Below are 18,307 nucleotides of genomic sequence, written 5' to 3' on the forward strand. Positions count from 1 at the left end.
AAATCCGGCTTACTGTGTGTTTTCATCGAGCCCACCAATCTAAATTTACAGCTTGGCTGGCACTTAACGGCTTATTACTTTACACATTTATTGATAAGGCAGCACACCAGGTCACCTGGCCTCCCACACACCCCCATCACGATGGTGTCAGATGAATTGAACTCCCACAGCATATGTGGCTGTGCTCAGCTGAGGCCATTAGGGACTGTTAACTAATAATAATTACTTTTAAACAGGGCCTTGATGCCTGGCTCCCCCGCAATACAGCTAGGAAGCAAGTATGACCCTCTTTCTGTCGATAACTCCAGCGTATCTCATTACTGCAGCGACCTGGGTACACAGTGCGTATGATCATATAAAACCCATTTCGCAGTGCTGTCCCCTACAGAGTCCTAGCAGAGTGGAATATTCATTATTCAAATTTGAAGCATTGGAAATCCCAATATGTTACTAAGGCCAGATGAGATGAGATGAAATGGCTTAGCCTTTTGTCCAGAGAACATTGACTAATCGTCTTGCTCCTGGAAATCAATTTCACAGCCGTAAGCATGAGACACTCTTGATTGTACTGTACTGTTGAGGACCCCCCGCCACTATCACCTAATACTCCCATGGGCTGCCCAGAATAACTTATTGATTAGTGATTATGTTACTGGAGGTGTGGGTGGCCGGACGGAAGACCGACCTGCTTCTGATCTATTTTAGGGGTTTTCTGTTACTGGAGCACTGAAAATATCTCCAACAGCTCCGGGCCTCAGATACATTTATTGAACATATACATTTCTGACGGATCCAAGTGGTTACATGATTATCATTTTGCTTTGTTTAGGTACTTTCTTGTGCAAATTTTGTGCGATTTCTTACTGTAAAATGCTATTTACACTATGGTTGCCAGACATTTTTTTAAAGGCAACCAATGTTAAAACCCAACTCTCCTGACTAACTCACTTCGTTTTCCTCTCCAAGCTGCAGGAAGTCCCTCAACATGACGATGTTTTGAAGTTATTACTTTATAAAGTCTCCCCTGTCTGAAATCTTGACGAACGAGAGCACTGTAATAATGGCTCCACCTCCAGTCAGCTGTAATCACGCTACGCTTTGTTTATACAATAAGTCTCTTGGAGAGGTGGATACCACCAGGATTAATGACAAACCTCAATGCTTGACCAATCACAGCAGACTGGGTGTGGTTATGGTAAGGTTTTAGGTTTACCTTATTGCACAACTTTCATAGCCATGTTGCCTTTTAAAATGATGGGCAACTGTAGTTCAATGTGTAGCTATATATATATATATATATCAAACCTTCACCCCTTTATTCTAAACTCATTTTGTGGGTTCTCTCTGCCTTCGTGGGTCTACTCTGTGGACTCCACAGTCCAAAATCATACAAAGTAATTGAATTTAATTGAGTACTCTAAATTGTCAGTAGTTTTTAGATAGTGTGTGTGTGTGAGTCGTTTTAAGGGTGTTCCCTCCCTCTATCACAAAGCAGCTGGCATAGACTGAATGAATTGTTTTATCTTTTAGCGAATGAAAAATAGATGACTACTATCACAGTCACTCAAATTCAACAGCAGAATTCAGCACATTTTTCAAATTATAATAAAGAAAAAACCCATTTAATGTCTATGTAGAGCAATCACATGGTGCTAGCAACATCAATGCTCTATAGATGCGAATCACCTGTTGCTAATTCAATCGTTGTTATATGCTATTTTCATCAGTCACAACACAAGTGCAGTACTGCAGAAGGATTTTGAGCTTGGGGATCAATTCTTCAACTTTTTGACTTTTGACTAAGTAAGGACAAATATTCCTATGGGAGCTGCTGATTATTTCCATTTGCATATGCTGGAGGTGATGGACTGTTTCACCTCCAGGGCCTTGAACTGATCCTCCTCTCCCTCTATGACTCTGTGCTGAGCCTGGAAAGTGGCTCTGATCAATACCTGCAGGCCCTCTGCTCGCTGCCAATGGTTAGTGTGCGTGTGTGTGTGTGTGTGTGTGTGTGTGTGTGTGTGTGTGTGTGTGTGTGTGTGTGTGTGTGTGTGTGTGTGTGTGTGTGTGTGTGCTGTGTCAGCATCTGCTCAGGACTTCATCAAACACCCACTCTGTAGTTCGGACATGAGATGCTACATCGGCCAAATCCCCCCTTGTATCAAAAAAACAATGCGTCCTTCATTTACACCCCTACCCACCACACTCCCTCTGTATATTGCCAGCCAACACAACAAGAATGTTAAATACCACTGAAATGTCAGCAGGCCGTATTGATTGGAATAATAATTCTAGAAGGGATGGGCCGTTGATGCCGGGCAGGCGTGTGACAACTCTGACATCCTTCAATGTCACAAAGTTGCCAGGTAAGGGTTCCAAGCCCGCTCAGCAGGACATGGACTGTGGTTTACGTTAGACCGACGAGGCCAGACTTTTATCTCATTAATCATCTTCTCAGCCTACAGACGTACGTATAGAGAGGCGGGGTCATTGTCAGCCCCGGAGATCATGGGAGTGTCTGGTCCTGCTCGCCAGAGGTATTTCTGACACCCTCAGGAAAGATGCTACTTCCATTACAATTATATAATATAACAACTTGAAAGTCATTAAAAGTGCACAGACGCACACAATCCTTTTGCCGGGTTATTATTCCCTTTTTCAGCACTCAAAATATTGCTGAGAGTAATGAGTTTGATGCAATTGCAGTTTTCAGTATTATTCTGAAACTCTTGGCACAGCACATACATTAAATAAATAAGAAATGTTTCTCGTGCCGCGGCACTCTCTTGCCATGTACTACTTTCTAACAGTACTGGGAACAGATGATAATTCTCAAACCCAATTCAATTATATCAGTTGTTCTATGTCCCACAGGCAACACTGAAAATTGACGGACAACTGGTTAGCTTCTGATGCAAATTACTCGCTTGTTAAGGGACCCAATGAACTGACTGATTTTGGGTTCTGTTAAGAAAGTGTTGCTACTAACCTGGCAGGTACTTCGATGTTTGAGATGGCGTAGAAATACTTGAGCAGGTTGTCTCTCTGTACGTACGTGCCTCCAAGGGCCGGCCTGAGAAGCCTAAACCTCAGGTTGGTGAAGGTGAAGAAGTCCCTCAGTCCCTTCATACTTTCCATGCGAGTGTAGAGACTGTCCATGTTTTGTAACCGTTGGCCAGCAAACACGGAAAACCGTGCCCGGACCTCGAACTTGACATTCTTGTCGTTCTTGGAGCCCACCCAGCGTGAGTACTGCTCAGTGCAAATGACCCGGGTGATGTTGGCAGGCGACAGGTCTCGAACACGTTTAGCGGGTAAATTAAAGGCGTCCAGGCAGTCGTCAGCATAGTACTGATACGGCTGCCAGGAACGTCCATGGTCCATGGACTTATCCAGCACCATGATGGTTGGCCGGCCATACTCAAACGTGATCTGGATGTCATCCGTGAGCTCCAGGCTCTTGTTCCAGGACATAGAGATGTTGGCCAGCAGGGGCTCCGGGTGGCGTCTCCATGTGACCGTCTGCCAGTAAGTGATGAGGCCATTGCGTTCTTTGTCTTGCATCAGCTGGGGGGGGTGAGCCAGGTCTGGGTTTGAGGCATCACACTCATCGCTACACAAGTATGGGTTCTCCTGCAAGAGCAAAACAAGATTTCATTTCATGAAAAGGATTGCAACAATGACCTTTTATAGAACAGTGTGTTTGTCTTGGATCAAAAATGTCACTCTCACTGTGTTCCAACCTCTAGGACCTATTTTGTGGTACCTACATTCAGAAGAGGATTCATGCTAAAATGTGCATCTAGGAAAGACTCAACATTTTTTCTCATATTTGCTGCATTAAAATACCTGAGATGACTTATCATGTCATAGGTGAATGAGATTTACTAGTTACTGAATCTTTTTTGCATGGGTACCATAACAAGACTCTTTATTATGATTACACTGGGAGATGTGGGGCTCAGAGTAGAGCTGGTTCAGCTACTGAAAGTTAAGTTTACTTTTTATTATTCATTTGGCATTTTCTGCCAGTTGTTAACACAGTAAATCACACTTCTACATGTTTTCATACACCACGTACATGAACCTACTTTGTAAACCCGGCAACTCAAATTCTAACTCTGCTAACCCCCCTCTTTGCTAGCCAGATTTAGAACAATGCTGCTTCATAAAGATCATGAGGCAAAGGGGGTCAGTCCAGCCACTGGATCTTGGCTGGGATCCAGCAGGATTTAAAAATATACTCTCACTGTATAGATCACTACAGGCCAATTGCCAATCCTAACATATAAAGCTTGAAAAAGACATGTTATGTTATGTCTGAGAATGAGTTATTACATGGTAACACATTAGGATTGCTGCAATCAAACATGTGTTGCCGTCAGACTGTGAAAACACGACGAATACCAGTTATGTCATAAGTATGACATCAATCTTTATTTATATTAGTATTGAGGAATCCTTTAATGATCATAAGCGGACCGTAACGAATAATGAAGCAACTATTGTAGTTGTTGTTCATATTTCATTGTCAAGGAGGCAGGTTTCCACTCTCCACTGAGCGTCCACCCGGGTGCTTTTTGTTTACGCGATTGCCGATCCCTCTTCTCACCGACAGATAAAACATCCAGCACCTGTTTGCTCATTGTTTTCAAATTGTTTTGTAGGAGTTGCACTTTTAGCTGCTCTGGAAAAGAAATTGCAATTTCTGCCTGTAATCTCCTTCATGGTTGGATATGAATCTGAGTCTGATCATTGCACACATTCAAAAGATCCTCCTCAGTAAGACACGCCAGCATCAACACTATCCTTTTTTTAGCGTGTCAGGACAAAAACCAGCCTCTCTCAAAAAGTGCCAAAAGTAAACTTACAAAACAACATTACAGGAAGCGTGAATGTCAAAGGGATCGTGCATCATCACCGTCTTTGCACAGACAGCAGAGTGCTGATGCATTTTAGCATAGAAGTTTAAAGAAATTGATCCACAACCTCTGGTGATGCCAAGACTGTTAAGCTATGACCCCTGATTGGAAGTCAGAAGGTGACGCAGTTGGTAAACATTTACATAAGAAATCCTAATTAAGAAATTTTCTGCCGTCACTCTATATTAACTAGCATTCATCAGGATCACTGTCGCCTCAGGGTGTCCAAAGTAATTGTAAAGTATTTTTAATTACACTCCTCAACTTTATCCAGGAGGTCATGTTGGACCTCTTAGGTAGGACCGAAGCATCCTCCCAAGCTGCCGTGAGAAACATGTTGTGTGATGTATTGCTCTACTGTCCTTTGTGTCCGGTCCGTTTCACAAGCTCTGCAAAATGTAAGTAAGTAAGTTAGTAATTTATATTTATAGAGCTCTTTTCTAGACCAGGGTCACAAAGCGATTGAACAATCAAAATAAATTATCAAAAAATATATTGTAAAAAGATCAAGATAACACTGAGAAAAAACAGGTCCCAGAAAATCAGGCTAGCCTAAAGCCTAAGCCTGAGAAAGTCTTAAGATGTTTCTTGAAGTTGTCAAAATGTTTTGAAAAGATCAACTACTAATTGAAGTGTCGTAAATATCAACTTTCACCTTTCAAGTTTTTTATACTTTTTTTTTTTTAACGAACAATGCTTTCATGTCTTTCACCTAAAACAGATGTTAACTATAGAAAAGACCATATCATGATATTAATTCATTTATTTACATTTTTACCTGAGATAATTTATTAATTCTGAGAAACCTCTAACGTTACACTTGGGCTCAAGTAGATAGTGAAATATGGATAAAACTCCCACTTTTAGTACACTTCAGGTTGATTCCCAGCCAACTTTCACACACCATAAGTTGTCAATACATATTGTAGATACAAATTTTTTCAAAGGAAATTCTTATCCCAGAGCTGTGATTTCATGTTGTAAAAAAGGTAATTCGCTACTTGCATTCCTCGAATGTTGGTTTCAATTTTATGCACTACCTGGAAGCGATGTTAAAGCTAATGTTCTTCTATCAATTTATATGGAATCCAATATTCCTTTACTGCTTCCTGCTTAACAAGGTTGTGGTGGAGTGAATCTTAAAATATCCCTCTTCCTGTCTGTGCCTCTCTTTGTTGTTATCCTTCTATCTTCACCTACAACACTCTGGTTCATACCTAGCAGCAGTGCCATAATTAGCCTGTTTACACAGTAGCACATACATGGTGAAGTTAATGATTCTTCACAGAGAAGAAACTCCAAAACAATGTCTGGATCTATGCTTCAGATCCTGCTCGTCTTGTACCATTTCCAGAATCTGGTGCATGACCACTTGGGCTGTTGTTGTCTGTCAGTTCTGGATTAATTTAGCTGGAAGTAGATGCAGGGGCAAATAAAGAGAACAAATTAGGATGTTTGTTCTTGAAATGGGTTCTGATTTTTGTGTGCCAGTTCGTATGTGTCTCATTGAATCTTTTGCAACATGTTAACAGAGTGATTAATTCCCATACAAATAGTGGCCCTTTGTTTTTCTTTATATGGGCCCCGTAAGTAAAACTGTAAAAGTAATGATGAAGAGATTTTCTGACAAATGTATCAAGACCCTTTTTATTCAATTTTACTAGTAGGACTTACATACAACTTTATTTCTCTTTTTCATTTAATTTAAAGATAAATACAATATTTATTCAAATACAGTTCATTAATATCGTACTTAGAGGTTTCTTACATTGTTACTTTGTGTATACAATGAAAAAGAAAGCCAACACTTTTATCTAAGTATAAACATCATTGCTTCTATCTGATCTGATGTTTTTTTTTTACCAGCCTCCTTGTAACTTACTTACATTATAATCGTTCATAATAATCAATTATGTTTGGCTGGGGCGTTCTGACTTAAGCATATTTATATTTGAGGGTTTGTTTTGAATAGCTTGGTTGCAGTTTTCTTCATTGAGGTATTAAAAAAAGGAAAAAAGCAAGCAAGTAAGTAAGTAAGTAAGTAAAGGTTATTTGTAAAGCGCCTTTCTAGACCAGGGTCACAAAGCGCTGAAACAATCAAAACAATACTCAATAAAATATATACTTAAAAGGTCAAGATATCACCGAGAACAACACAGGAGTTCCAGAAAATCAAGGGAAAGCGTGCACGAATAAAGGTGTCTTAAGATGTTTCTTGAAGGAGTCCCATTAGGATCAAACGTGCTGTAAGAGAACGGCAGCCTCTCCAGTAGCTCCACAGTAATGATATATAACTTTGTCTTTTTAATTAATATTTTATTCAAAGGATACTTTTAAACATTGGAGAGAATCGTCTTGTTTACTCAAGAGAGGATCTGCTGTCACTGAAGTCAACGGCAGGGGCTGGAGATCGTCATGATATCCCGATGGAACTTCTGCGCCACTATCATGGATGTAAATCCATATAAATGGTGGTTGAGCCCGGGACACATTACAGTGAAGAAACTCGAGTGATGTCAGGATTTAGAACTGTTTAGCCTGCGGCCATACTATCTACCACGAGAGTACAGTCACGTGATCGAGTTGTGTGTTTATATCCTCATAGTGCTGCGGCTCCCTATGCCTATGAGAAGATCCACATAGGGACAACTAGACTTCAGAATCAGCATCCTGAGGCTTTTATCTTGACCTGGTGGGATTTTAATAATGCCAACCTGGACTCTACACTGCCTACTTTCCACCAGTATGTCTGTCTGTCTGTCTGTCTGTCTGTAAAATAGGTCTTAGAAAATAATTGAACCATTTGTTTGTTTCAACATGGCTACTTTTCAAATAAACCATAAAATACATTTATTAATTTCAAAATCTACATTTACCTTGAACTAGTCTTAATGCTTTATTTTAAATGTAAATAATAATGTAAATAATCGAGAAGTAAAACAAAATATTTGAACAGATATTCGTATAATGGCCAAATCTATTTAAAACAAATAACAAACATAAAAAATATGTTTCTCTTCTGAGGATGAAACCTGGCAGAACTGTCTCTTTTGAAGAGAACATCCTCTTGTTGTGTCTTTTTTTTTTACAAACTTGCTTTCTGCTGATTATGTTAGATGTCTTCTTAAAACTGTTGGCTAGTATCATCAAAACATGATATTCTTTTTTTAGGTAAATTAAGGACACATTCTGATATGAGCTAAAAATAGATCGTTGATATGGAAGAAGTGGCCAAACGACCGGACTGGATATCTCTGCTCTCATTCGGAGGGAAAATCAAGACCAGTACAGGCTTGAGCTAGAAATTCGACAGATTTTGTTTTAGTTGATGTTAAATGTTGATGATTGCATAAGTCGGTTCCCTCCATACATTAGTGATTATGTATTAGATGTTATATTAGCTGTTAATCAAGATTTTGACATTATCTGTGGGAAAATACAAATTATCTTATCTTATCATGGAAGATGTCACAGATGTGTAAAAAGTTAAAATATACATATTTGTTTTACTAAAAAAAAAGAAATAGAGAAGACAGTTTAACAACCAACCACCAACTAAAAGCTGCAATTAAAAAAGGAATGTTGCCGACGTATGTAAAGAGCAGAAACAGGAGCACAACCAGGAGATTTCAACGGAAAGAAACAAATCAAATGCCTGTCAGAATAATGACTCTGAGCAATACCAACTGAAAGTGGAAGAAAATGAAGCAACCTAATGTGAATATTTGAGGTACCAGAGAAAAAAAAAGAGAAAAAAGATAATCAGAGGGAATGTGGGATATGAATGTGGATGCCTGGTTAACTTCTCGGGAACAGGAAAGATAAATATTTCAGAGCAGAATGTGCAGGATAAAAAGATACTTTGGCAGCTGAGTTAGACGTGTCACAGATGAAGATACTAAGAATGTCACTGGGAAAAAGGCAAGATAATAAATGAGTATGCCAAAGGCAGCATGCATGTGGGGACATTTTTCAACAAAGTTATGGATGAGTTGTATTTGATAGAGTTAGACGAGACTCTTGGAGACTGTAAGATGACCACTTCATGGTTGAGGTGAATAAGCCAATGTGTAACTTGAAAAAGAACTATAGAAGCTGATGGAGCTGGTCTGTTAGCTCTGGAGGGTTTGGATGTAGCGGCACTTATACAGCATTTTTTGTCTTAATGATGTAAGCTCTCTAGTGAAAGTAATACCAGCTCTATATTGACATGTTCAGCGAGCAGAGATCATGTATCCCAGTGTCTTTTCACGTTTACTCTCTTGAACCGTTATCCGGCTGAAGGACTAGAATGTGAGAAGTCACTCAAACCCGCTCCCACGATCTAATAACAAAAGTTACAATACTGCAAGGCCAAGATGATAAATCATGTGATTTATGGTGACAACGCAGAGAGGGAAAACTCCACACATAAGCAAACGCTGAGCCGGCGCTGAGGCATTGAAGACACTCTGTAGCATCATAATGCATGTGAGGACAGAAGTGAAACTGCTGTATCTTCATAACGTCTCTCTCCTCTGTGGCGTAGTAGTATTGTTCCCCATCAGATAACCCAATTATCTCTCCTGCACTGACTCAAACAAGAGATCAGTGTCAGCGCAAACACACTTAGCATGATAATCTACAATGCTCATAACGACTGTTAGGATAATTAGAATAAGATAAAAAGGGAGGGGGGCAGTGTAAGTTAGATGGGGAAGCTTTGAAAGCCTCAGTCCAGTGGACTTGCTATTTTTTTGCCATCCATTATTGCAATCCACTCTGACCCCATCTTGGACACACCAGACTGGATTAGAACGCTGTTGTCGCGGCAATGACCCTCAACCTCCAAATCCTGTTGACAACAATCTCAACATCATCTGCCCCAGATACAGCCCCATGTAACTTAGGAGTGAACAGAATGTCACTATATCACCATATTAATGTATTAACCTCTTGCATTAACTCTTGGTTTGCAGTGAGCTTATTTCCTGCGTGGGTTTGTATTTTCTCCTGGCCTCTGGTTTTATCCAACATCCTCAAAACAAACAAAAGTATGATATAAACATCACAACAGCAACAGTACGCGGTGAGGTGAGTGTATTTGTGTCCTCATGGGGCTTCAGGATTAACGACACTGTAGGTCAGATATTCAGAGATAAAGGCTGGAGGAGTTCTATTATCCTGAGAGACTTACAGGAGAGGTTGTCTTTAAGCCCTTTGTGAGATCTGTCCTGCACAACCTCCTCTGGCGTCCGTCGCTTGGGTCCAGTGTGTCCATGCCAGGACACACACGCCCACAAACACACACACAGTCAGATTCCGGCCAACTGCTGCAGCAGGTGGCCTACACTGCTAAGCCCCTCCAGCAATTATCCTCACTGGGATCCTGTCTCCTCGACAACAGGCGCCATGACGCTCCAGTGATAAGTGACTTCCTTGTTTTCCACTTGTGGGATGATTGTAAATACTCCTTAATCTACTTCTTATCAAGCACAGCCAGCAGTCTTACACAAGACTAACACGCTTTCTTGCATGTGAAAGAGAGAGCTCCTTAACTCCATCTTTGACAAACATCAGTTTGGAAGTTTGCGATGCTTCCACACACAGCACCAACAAAACATCACTGATTGCAAACAAGCCAAAAAAACAAGCTGCTGTTTTGTATTTCGACTGACATAAATCTCTGAGAAATTGCTCTCTGCTTGTCTCCTTCTCAACAAATATTCATCCTCTCGTTCCACTTTTCCTTCCTTTACTTACAGAATTGAATAATTGTCAGCGAGGGGAAAAAAGACACTTGGACATGACAATTACTTTTTTTAAAGAAACATCAAATTGAATTACCCTCCTAGTGAGGGGCCACAACAAAGGCAGGGAAAGGATTACCCTTTTTTTGTTATATTAACATGTTTTTCATCATATCACAAGAAACAGGGCATAAATGATGACAAAAGGCCGGGCGTGTCGTGATAATTTGATTATTTAAGAAAATCCAGCAAGTTAAATGAAAATTTGACTTTTGTCAGTGAAGATGCTAAAGTTAATTTTATGTTAACCATTGCTACTTTTAGTCTCTTTCCACCAGCACTGATGATAGAGTTTTTACATTTGACATCAACAAAAATGCAGGATAAAATATCCTTCATGTATCACCAACTCCTTTCAGTCCTGAAAACAATATAGGTCTTATATTATGCTTATTTTTGTAGGCTTTTACATTGATCCCACTGGATATAGTAAAATGATCTGAATATTATACAATAAATCTTTCTTCATGTAAGTTCTTTGTCTTTTGACTACATTTTTCTATCCCACTTTGTGTGTGTGTTTCTTGGTTAATACATTTAATGGTTGTTCTATTTGTTGCACTTAAATTAAACTTGTCTCTGCTCCATCATTCTTTCTGCTGCAGTCATGGTACGTTACGTGTCTATACGTGTCGGTAGAGTAATGGATCCGCCCGGGGTCCCCTCCTAGATGGAAATGCCGGGAATGCATCTTAAAAAGGTGCCTGGGCCACCTCAACTGGTTTCTCTCAATGTGTCTCTATATGATGGAGCTTCTCCCTTTATCTTATGAGAGTCTTTACCATATTAAGGGGAAAAAAAACAGTCCACCAGGTGGTCAAATGCATGCTTCTTTGAAATAAAAGATTTAATTGCACAGATTTCTGACAGACGTTGTTACCTGATATCTGGAGACGGAGATAAATGAAGTAATGGAAATGGTCTTTATCGCTATGAGCTATAAGCTGATCACTGAGGAGGAAATAGTGCAAGTGTTTCTTTTATTCTCTAAGAAAACTCTGATGAGAGGTCTGTGTCGACCTTTCCAAATGTTTTACATGGTTGTTTTCGCACCCAAGGTTTATGAGCATTGAATGTAATCACTAAATTGAAAACCCATTCTCTTAACTGACCACTTTGTCGGAATCCTAATCTCAGATATTCGGAGTGATTGTGATGAAGTGATCTTTAGCAGTTGTCCGCCTGCATCTACAATATGTTCTGTGAGGGAAACCTTCACCACTGCAGCTGTAAAAGACTTTCCATCACTTAGTCCTCACTCATGCGGAGAAACCACTCCGTTGTTATCAGAATCCAACGTGTAAAATAAATGTGCTTTCCCAGGAACAAGCTGCTCATTAGAGCTGCAATTAGAAGGGAATTCTGTTTGTCGGATGCTGCCGTGATGATTGTTGCCGGTAGAGAGGATTGGTTTTCATAATGCACCAGGTTATTCAAGGTTGCAGCAGTAGAGCTGAAATCTGATTTGTAATCAATCTGGGTACAAAACTCAAGGCTGAGGGGCCAAAATTGGCCTGCCGAAGTCATTTGATGTAGAAGTCATAAAAGATGTCAATCCTTGAAAGAAAATAGATACAACACAACAATTCAGACTTGTATATCGACTTCATATTTGGACAGCTTTATCCTTTGTCATAGCAACACTAAAATCTCAGGTAACTGTCAGAGAAGGGATGTTTCTGTCAATTTAGTCTGTGTGTTAGCAAAAAATATGTGTGTTGTATCCTGTGATACAGAGGTTTAATGTCATTTAGTGCTTTTATAGCCCCTCTAATTAGACTTCAAAAACGACTTGGGAATGTAGACAGATCAGATGTTGTTATACTGACGCATCAGTGTGGATCTTGAACGAACACCTCATTGGTGCAACATGAAGGTTTATCTCACCTCAGGGCGTCTAAGCCCTTGTGGTCAATCCCTCTTAGTATCACCTAAGTCCAAATAAATCTCACTTATAACTACCCTTCTATTCTGCCAACACATCTAAACAGTCCCAGATCCTTTTCAACTGTAAGGGGAAGCGAGCCATACCATTACATCACCACTCCCTCTTCCACTCCCCTCATCCACTCTCAGTTGTCTCCCACTGAGTGATTCTTCTCTCTGTGCTGTTGGTTAATTATGCCTGCACCATCAAGTCACGCTGCGACCAAATTCACCCAGGAGGGGTTATTATTAGAGCATGTGCCACATGCTGGATTTAACCCCAGAGAGGTGCTCTTGGGATGACCCGCTGCGGGATGTGGGTGGCCTTTTCTTGTGGCCTTGATAGCCCCTCCACAGCTCAGGGCAGGCCATCCAGGCCCAGTAGGACTCTCGACCAGTGAAGCATGGCTGTCGGCCTGGTCTGGGAAACACTACCAGCTGCCATCTTCCTCCCTTTCCTGCATGCTCCCCTTCCGCTGCTGCGCAGCTTCTCTCTCTTCTAATGTCTATTTTTAGAGCTGGCTGATTTCTCTACCTTCTAAAACAGGCAAACATGTTGTGGAACAGGAAGGAACATTTTTTCACTTTCATTTTTTTTCCCTGCCATGTGGACTTTTAGATGTATCACCTTGCACAGCGGCCAACTCATGTTTCACACTTTCTCAGCTCCTGCTGGTGTCCCTGTGCAGCAAAATTCCTATACATTTGCATGCTGCCGTTTCTCTTCTTGCCTTGAGGGGCATATGTGATTGAAGGTTTAGTCTAAACCTAAAAGAGCAACAAGAAGTCTTTGAATGCAGCGGCTGATTTCTGCCGAGCTAAGCTTGAATTTTCTTCACCTTTTCCCTCATCATTAACTACTTCCCTTTGCACCGCACTGCCTCGCCCTCCTCGTTCATCCTCAGCTGATCGTATGGAGAGACTACAAAGACGCCAGTGAAGCCTGTACCCCAGTGCAAGTGACAGTAGTATCTTTGTCAAAGAGCTGGAGGCGCTCATATTTAAAGAAGCCGACATAACCGACTGTTTCATCCAACAAACAAAAAACCCTTCAGTCGAAAAATCTCTCCCAGAGGAGACATAGGCTCCACAAAAGAAAGTCCAAAACCAGCATCCAAAACGTAGCGTGATGGAATTTGTGATAACCTTCAGTTTAGAGGAGGGAGGGGCGTTTAACATCTCCCGCAGTATCTCTCAAGTCTTATTAAAGATGAGCAACTCAGTGCATGATGTGATGCAGTCTGTTTCCTCAGCGCCCCGACGTTCCCTTGGCTTGTGGGATTGCGGAAGAATGTTAATGTAGACCAATTAGAGCAGAAACTTGGACTTTACTGCGGAGCTGTCTAATCCTGGAGTAGGATTAAAAGTGTATACCAACAAGCATCAACCTGAGACACCTGAAGGGCTAAGATTTGTGAAAGCATAAGAGGCTGTGAGGTGAGGTTTGACATGTGGAGTCGATAAATCGTTAATCATCTATGATCACAACACAATCATGCCACATGTTGTTTCCTACAAACAGAGAAGCTTCATTCATCCCTGGGATGGACTTCTATTATGTTTTGACTTCATTGTATTCTAATGTATTGACTGCATTTGACGTTTAACTCAAAATTATACTTGCCTGATAGACCTTTGTGATCTTTTTGAGAGTCATGTGAAACCTCTGAGTGACTCTGAACACAAACCTCTGACTCAAGCACCCTGTCGTCTTATCATCCAATCAGAGAATGACCTTGTCGTGGGATTAATTAATTTATCAAGTGTTTCCAATACCCCTAGTTTGCATCTCAGTACCTTGGCCGATTCCCTAAAGCTGCGGATGACCCAAGAAGCAGCAAAACTTTCCATACGGAAAACTGCTGACTAAGACCAGACTGCTTCCTGACCGGCTCTCCATCCTTTACTTTTCTCTCTGTCTCATCTATCTCAGAGCAAACTCTGCATCCTTTGGATGGAGCGTCGCCGGCCAACCTCTTGTATGGAGGCCCATTAAGAAGCTCATCAATATTTCATCATCGCTCACTCAGAAACATAGTTATAGAAGTTTCCGAGCCAGGACCATTAGGGGGCAGACGTCAATACGTTATGGCAGCAAGCATCTTTTACCCACCCCTCCCTCTTCCTCCCCCTGTCCTTGCCCCTCACCCCTCACTCTGTCTCCGCTTCCTCCTCTCAAATGTAGTCAGAGGAGAAGCTTTCTCAAGACAACAGCGGTTTCCGCTGCCTCTACATTAAACAAATCATTAACCATTAGGTATCCAGGCGGCGCAGCGTTCCTTCCTGCCGCTGTCAAATCCTGAAGTCAGGATGAGGCTTGTAAAGGGGTTCATTACATGTTTGTGTAACAGAAACTGGTCTGTTTGGACACTTTTGACTCATTGCTGATTTGTCTCGCACCTTTTCCCGAGTACACAATCTCTTTCTGTGTTCAAAGTGAGGCGTGAAAAGTAGGAAACTTTTATGCAAAGATGCAAATGGGAGTGAAATCCAACTCTCCTCATAATTAGGGTAATTTTATAACCCTCAATTCACATTATTCCTCCCACATTAACACAGGATTGGAAGTTAACCTGCAGGCTTAAGTGAATATTGCTGTCGTCGACATTTTCAAGTTTCTCTCTTGTTCACCTTTCAGTGTCCTTGAAACAGGAAAGAGAGATCCTGTATCTGCATTTTAGCCGCGAGAATTGTTTAGTCCAGAGGAAATCAAACAACACCTCCAGAATTCTCAGAGGGGGGTCGAGTCCTGCCAAGTCATCGGGCTTGTGACATCCCTTTTAGATCCCCCAAGCTTTTAATCTATCTCTCACCTTAATTAGATCCGTGTGTCAACTTCCCAGCATCTCACTAATCTGGTCTACTGAACAAACCTTTGATTTTTCCGTCCCCAAACTCCTCCAAGGACTTGTGAAAGTGATGTTCACGTGACATAAATTTAAGAGGAAAAATAAGCTTTTAATAATATGTAAATAATTTTATAATTTATAATTACATTTTAACATTTTTTGTTAGATATTTAAATATATATATTAATAATTTTGAAGGAAAAAAAATCTCATTTTAACCCTTTAAACTCAACTGCAGATAAATCCCTCTTACAAATGATTAAGGAATATTATCATACTCAACCATGCATCATTGTTCTCAACTGTTTCAGGCACATATGTCAAAATGAAGATGTGGGGGCAGAATCCGCCTTGTCGTTGTCCTTGCCAAGTCGTTTTACGTGGCCTTTGAACACACTTTTCAATCTATTTCAATATTTGTTCACCAAGGATAGTCCATGTCAGTATCTATAGATGGTGGCGTTTTATGCAGTGAGTGACGATTCATGTCAGCATGAAGTTAAAAAGAATATTTTTTAAAAGTGGATGAAAGAGAAAATCAAAGGCTGTTATAATTTATGCATTTAGACACTAACTAAAAGGACATTATGCTTAAAATTCTGCTTGGTAGATATTGAATTGTGTTCAACCCGAGACATATTTTGGATCTTTTTGTGACATTAATGTTTTAAGACTTTTTCACTTAAATTTAAGGATGTTGTTGGACTCACCAGTGTGCAAAACCTTTCAGGTGGGTTGCCACATGTGATTCCCGTTGGATCCACCTTGATGCGCATGTAGTCTTTCATGGATGCTGGCTTGGGCTGGCATGCGTACTGCTCCCACAGCGAGCCTTCGTCGGTGCTCACCAGCGACTTGCACAGTTCGTATTGGCCCTGCGTGGAGGCCAAGCATTGCAGCAGCAGCAACACAACCTGAAGGAGCATGGCAGGCTGGGAGAGTGTTCCGAGAGAGGTCCGGCGAAGGGTAGGGGGCGACGGAGCTCAGCAGAGAGATGAAGTGCATGGAGCGGAGATCATACGGAAAAGGTGGACGTCCCACCCACCATGCTGCTGCACTGTGCAAAAGTAAACTGAAGTGACAGGAACGACACGCCACTCGGGGTCTTTTTAAGAATTATTGTCCGCCCTCAGAGAGCCAAGAGAGGGTCACTTTCCAACAGCTGACTTTGTGGCACGGATGTGTGAAGGATAGACGGCTGGATATTTTGAGGGAGCTCCACCATGCGCTTTAACCATAGTGTATCAGGAGGCTCAGTTTCACAGCCCAGAGAGTGGGGACCAGCAGCGAGGACGCGTGGACAGCCGAACTGCGTGGAGAAGACAACATGGTGACTTCAGGTAGATCCATTTGTTGTTCTGCACCTGCCCAGGTTCTGCTGACCGTCCTGGAGGTGAAATGAGGACAAGGAGGAGAGAAGAAGAAGGGACTTAAATTGGCTTTCTGAAGACTAACATTTCCAGTCTAACACTGGCAACTCTTTTGGATTGTTAATGACAACACACGACTCAAGCTGTCTCAAAATGTGACTTCTTAATTTATAGAATATTAACACTCCCGTAATTAGAATTAAAAAAAAATGTTTGGTCGGAATACAATCTTAAACCTCTGCTCAGGCATTTTGTCATTCCTAACTTTCCTTATTTCTTTATCCAAATTGACTTTTCATGCAAATACTGCCAGACAAGTTATGCTGTTCGGGTGCATCCGAACCTTCCCAGCTTCTTCAGACACAACTTGTAGCTGGTGTATGTGTCAAAAAGTTGCTTTTAACAGCGGGTTAAAAACTACCAGAACTCATGTACAAGTGTGTAAAAAACACGTGTAGTAGTATTTCCGCCTACTTTTCATTGAACACGCGCTATTTTAAGATTGTGTTCATAATCTGAAAACATATTTTCATTGCATGACTCTACAAACACTGATGCTACTGGAGTTAATCTCTGGCATATAATCCAGTGGAGAGGCTGCACAGCAGAGGCGTGTCAGCTGTCATCTCCTCGATTATGTGAGGAACAGTTATTAAAAGTCTTCTGCTCCATCCAGCCCTCTCTGCTGCGCACTCAAACAACTGCTCGGACGCTCGTTTGTTAAGACTTACTTGTGTCGCGCATCTGTGTCAGATGTTTCTTATAGGTCACGTCCAGGAGGAAACAAAAAAAAAGTCAAATTGTTCCGCCGCGATCTTTTTTGTTATTTCATTTTGCCGAGTACTTTTTCTCTGCGCGCGACAGACCAGTGTCCTAGATTTGGAAAGGGACGGTCAAAAGAGAAGCGTAAGAATCCGGCGTCAAGGAGTATTAAAAAGTATAAAATACAGAGTTGAAAGGGAGGCTGGTACCCGCCCTTCTCCGTCCCTTCACCTCCTCCTTCTCTTTCCACTTTACAAGCTTCGGGTTTACCCGGGATGCTCAAGGGCAGATAGAAAGAGAGAAAAGGGCTTTATGGAAAATATCTCCCTCCTCCTCTCTCTCTTTCTCTCTCTCTCACTCACTCTGTCTCTCTCTCCTTCCCTCCTCCCCTCTCTCTCTCTCTCTCTCTCTCTCTCTCTCTCTCTCTCTCTCTCTCTCTCCCTCTCTCTCTCTCTGTTAATGCCCAGCTAAATCCTTTTACCATTAGTTTCAATCACTATCTGAGTTTTTATCTGCCCCCGTCATGCCGCGACTGTCCGCTTCAAAGTGAACCGGTCCAGGTTCTGATCCGCATCCGCCTGCATTTCAATGAACAGCTGGGAGAGAGCGAGTGACCCACATGTGTCCAGATGTAGGATGGAAACAGTCGTCCCACAATGCCTCACTTCGCTAATGACCACAAACACATC

The 18,307-nt window shown here is 41.4% G+C and overlaps 1 protein-coding gene across 1 annotated transcript in view; it reads right to left on the reverse strand.

The window, feature by feature from the left end:
• The window catches only part of ntng2b (netrin g2b), a 67,256-nt gene extending 49,301 nt beyond the window's left edge, over positions 1 to 17,955 (reverse strand). The window contains exons 1-3 of the mRNA XM_087792401.1: positions 17,588 to 17,955; positions 16,197 to 16,873; positions 2,990 to 3,633 (exon numbers count right to left, since the gene is read on the reverse strand). Coding sequence (XP_087648527.1) covers positions 2,990 to 3,633; positions 16,197 to 16,412 — 860 coding nt within the window. The 5' untranslated portion in view covers positions 16,413 to 16,873; positions 17,588 to 17,955. The remainder of the gene's footprint in view (positions 1 to 2,989; positions 3,634 to 16,196; positions 16,874 to 17,587) is intronic.
• Between the last annotated feature and the right edge of the window lie 352 nt (positions 17,956 to 18,307).

This window comes from Callionymus lyra, chromosome 5 (genome assembly GCF_982586985.1).
Source record: "Callionymus lyra chromosome 5, fCalLyr1.hap1.1, whole genome shotgun sequence".
Lineage (NCBI taxonomy): Eukaryota > Metazoa > Chordata > Actinopteri > Syngnathiformes > Callionymidae > Callionymus > Callionymus lyra.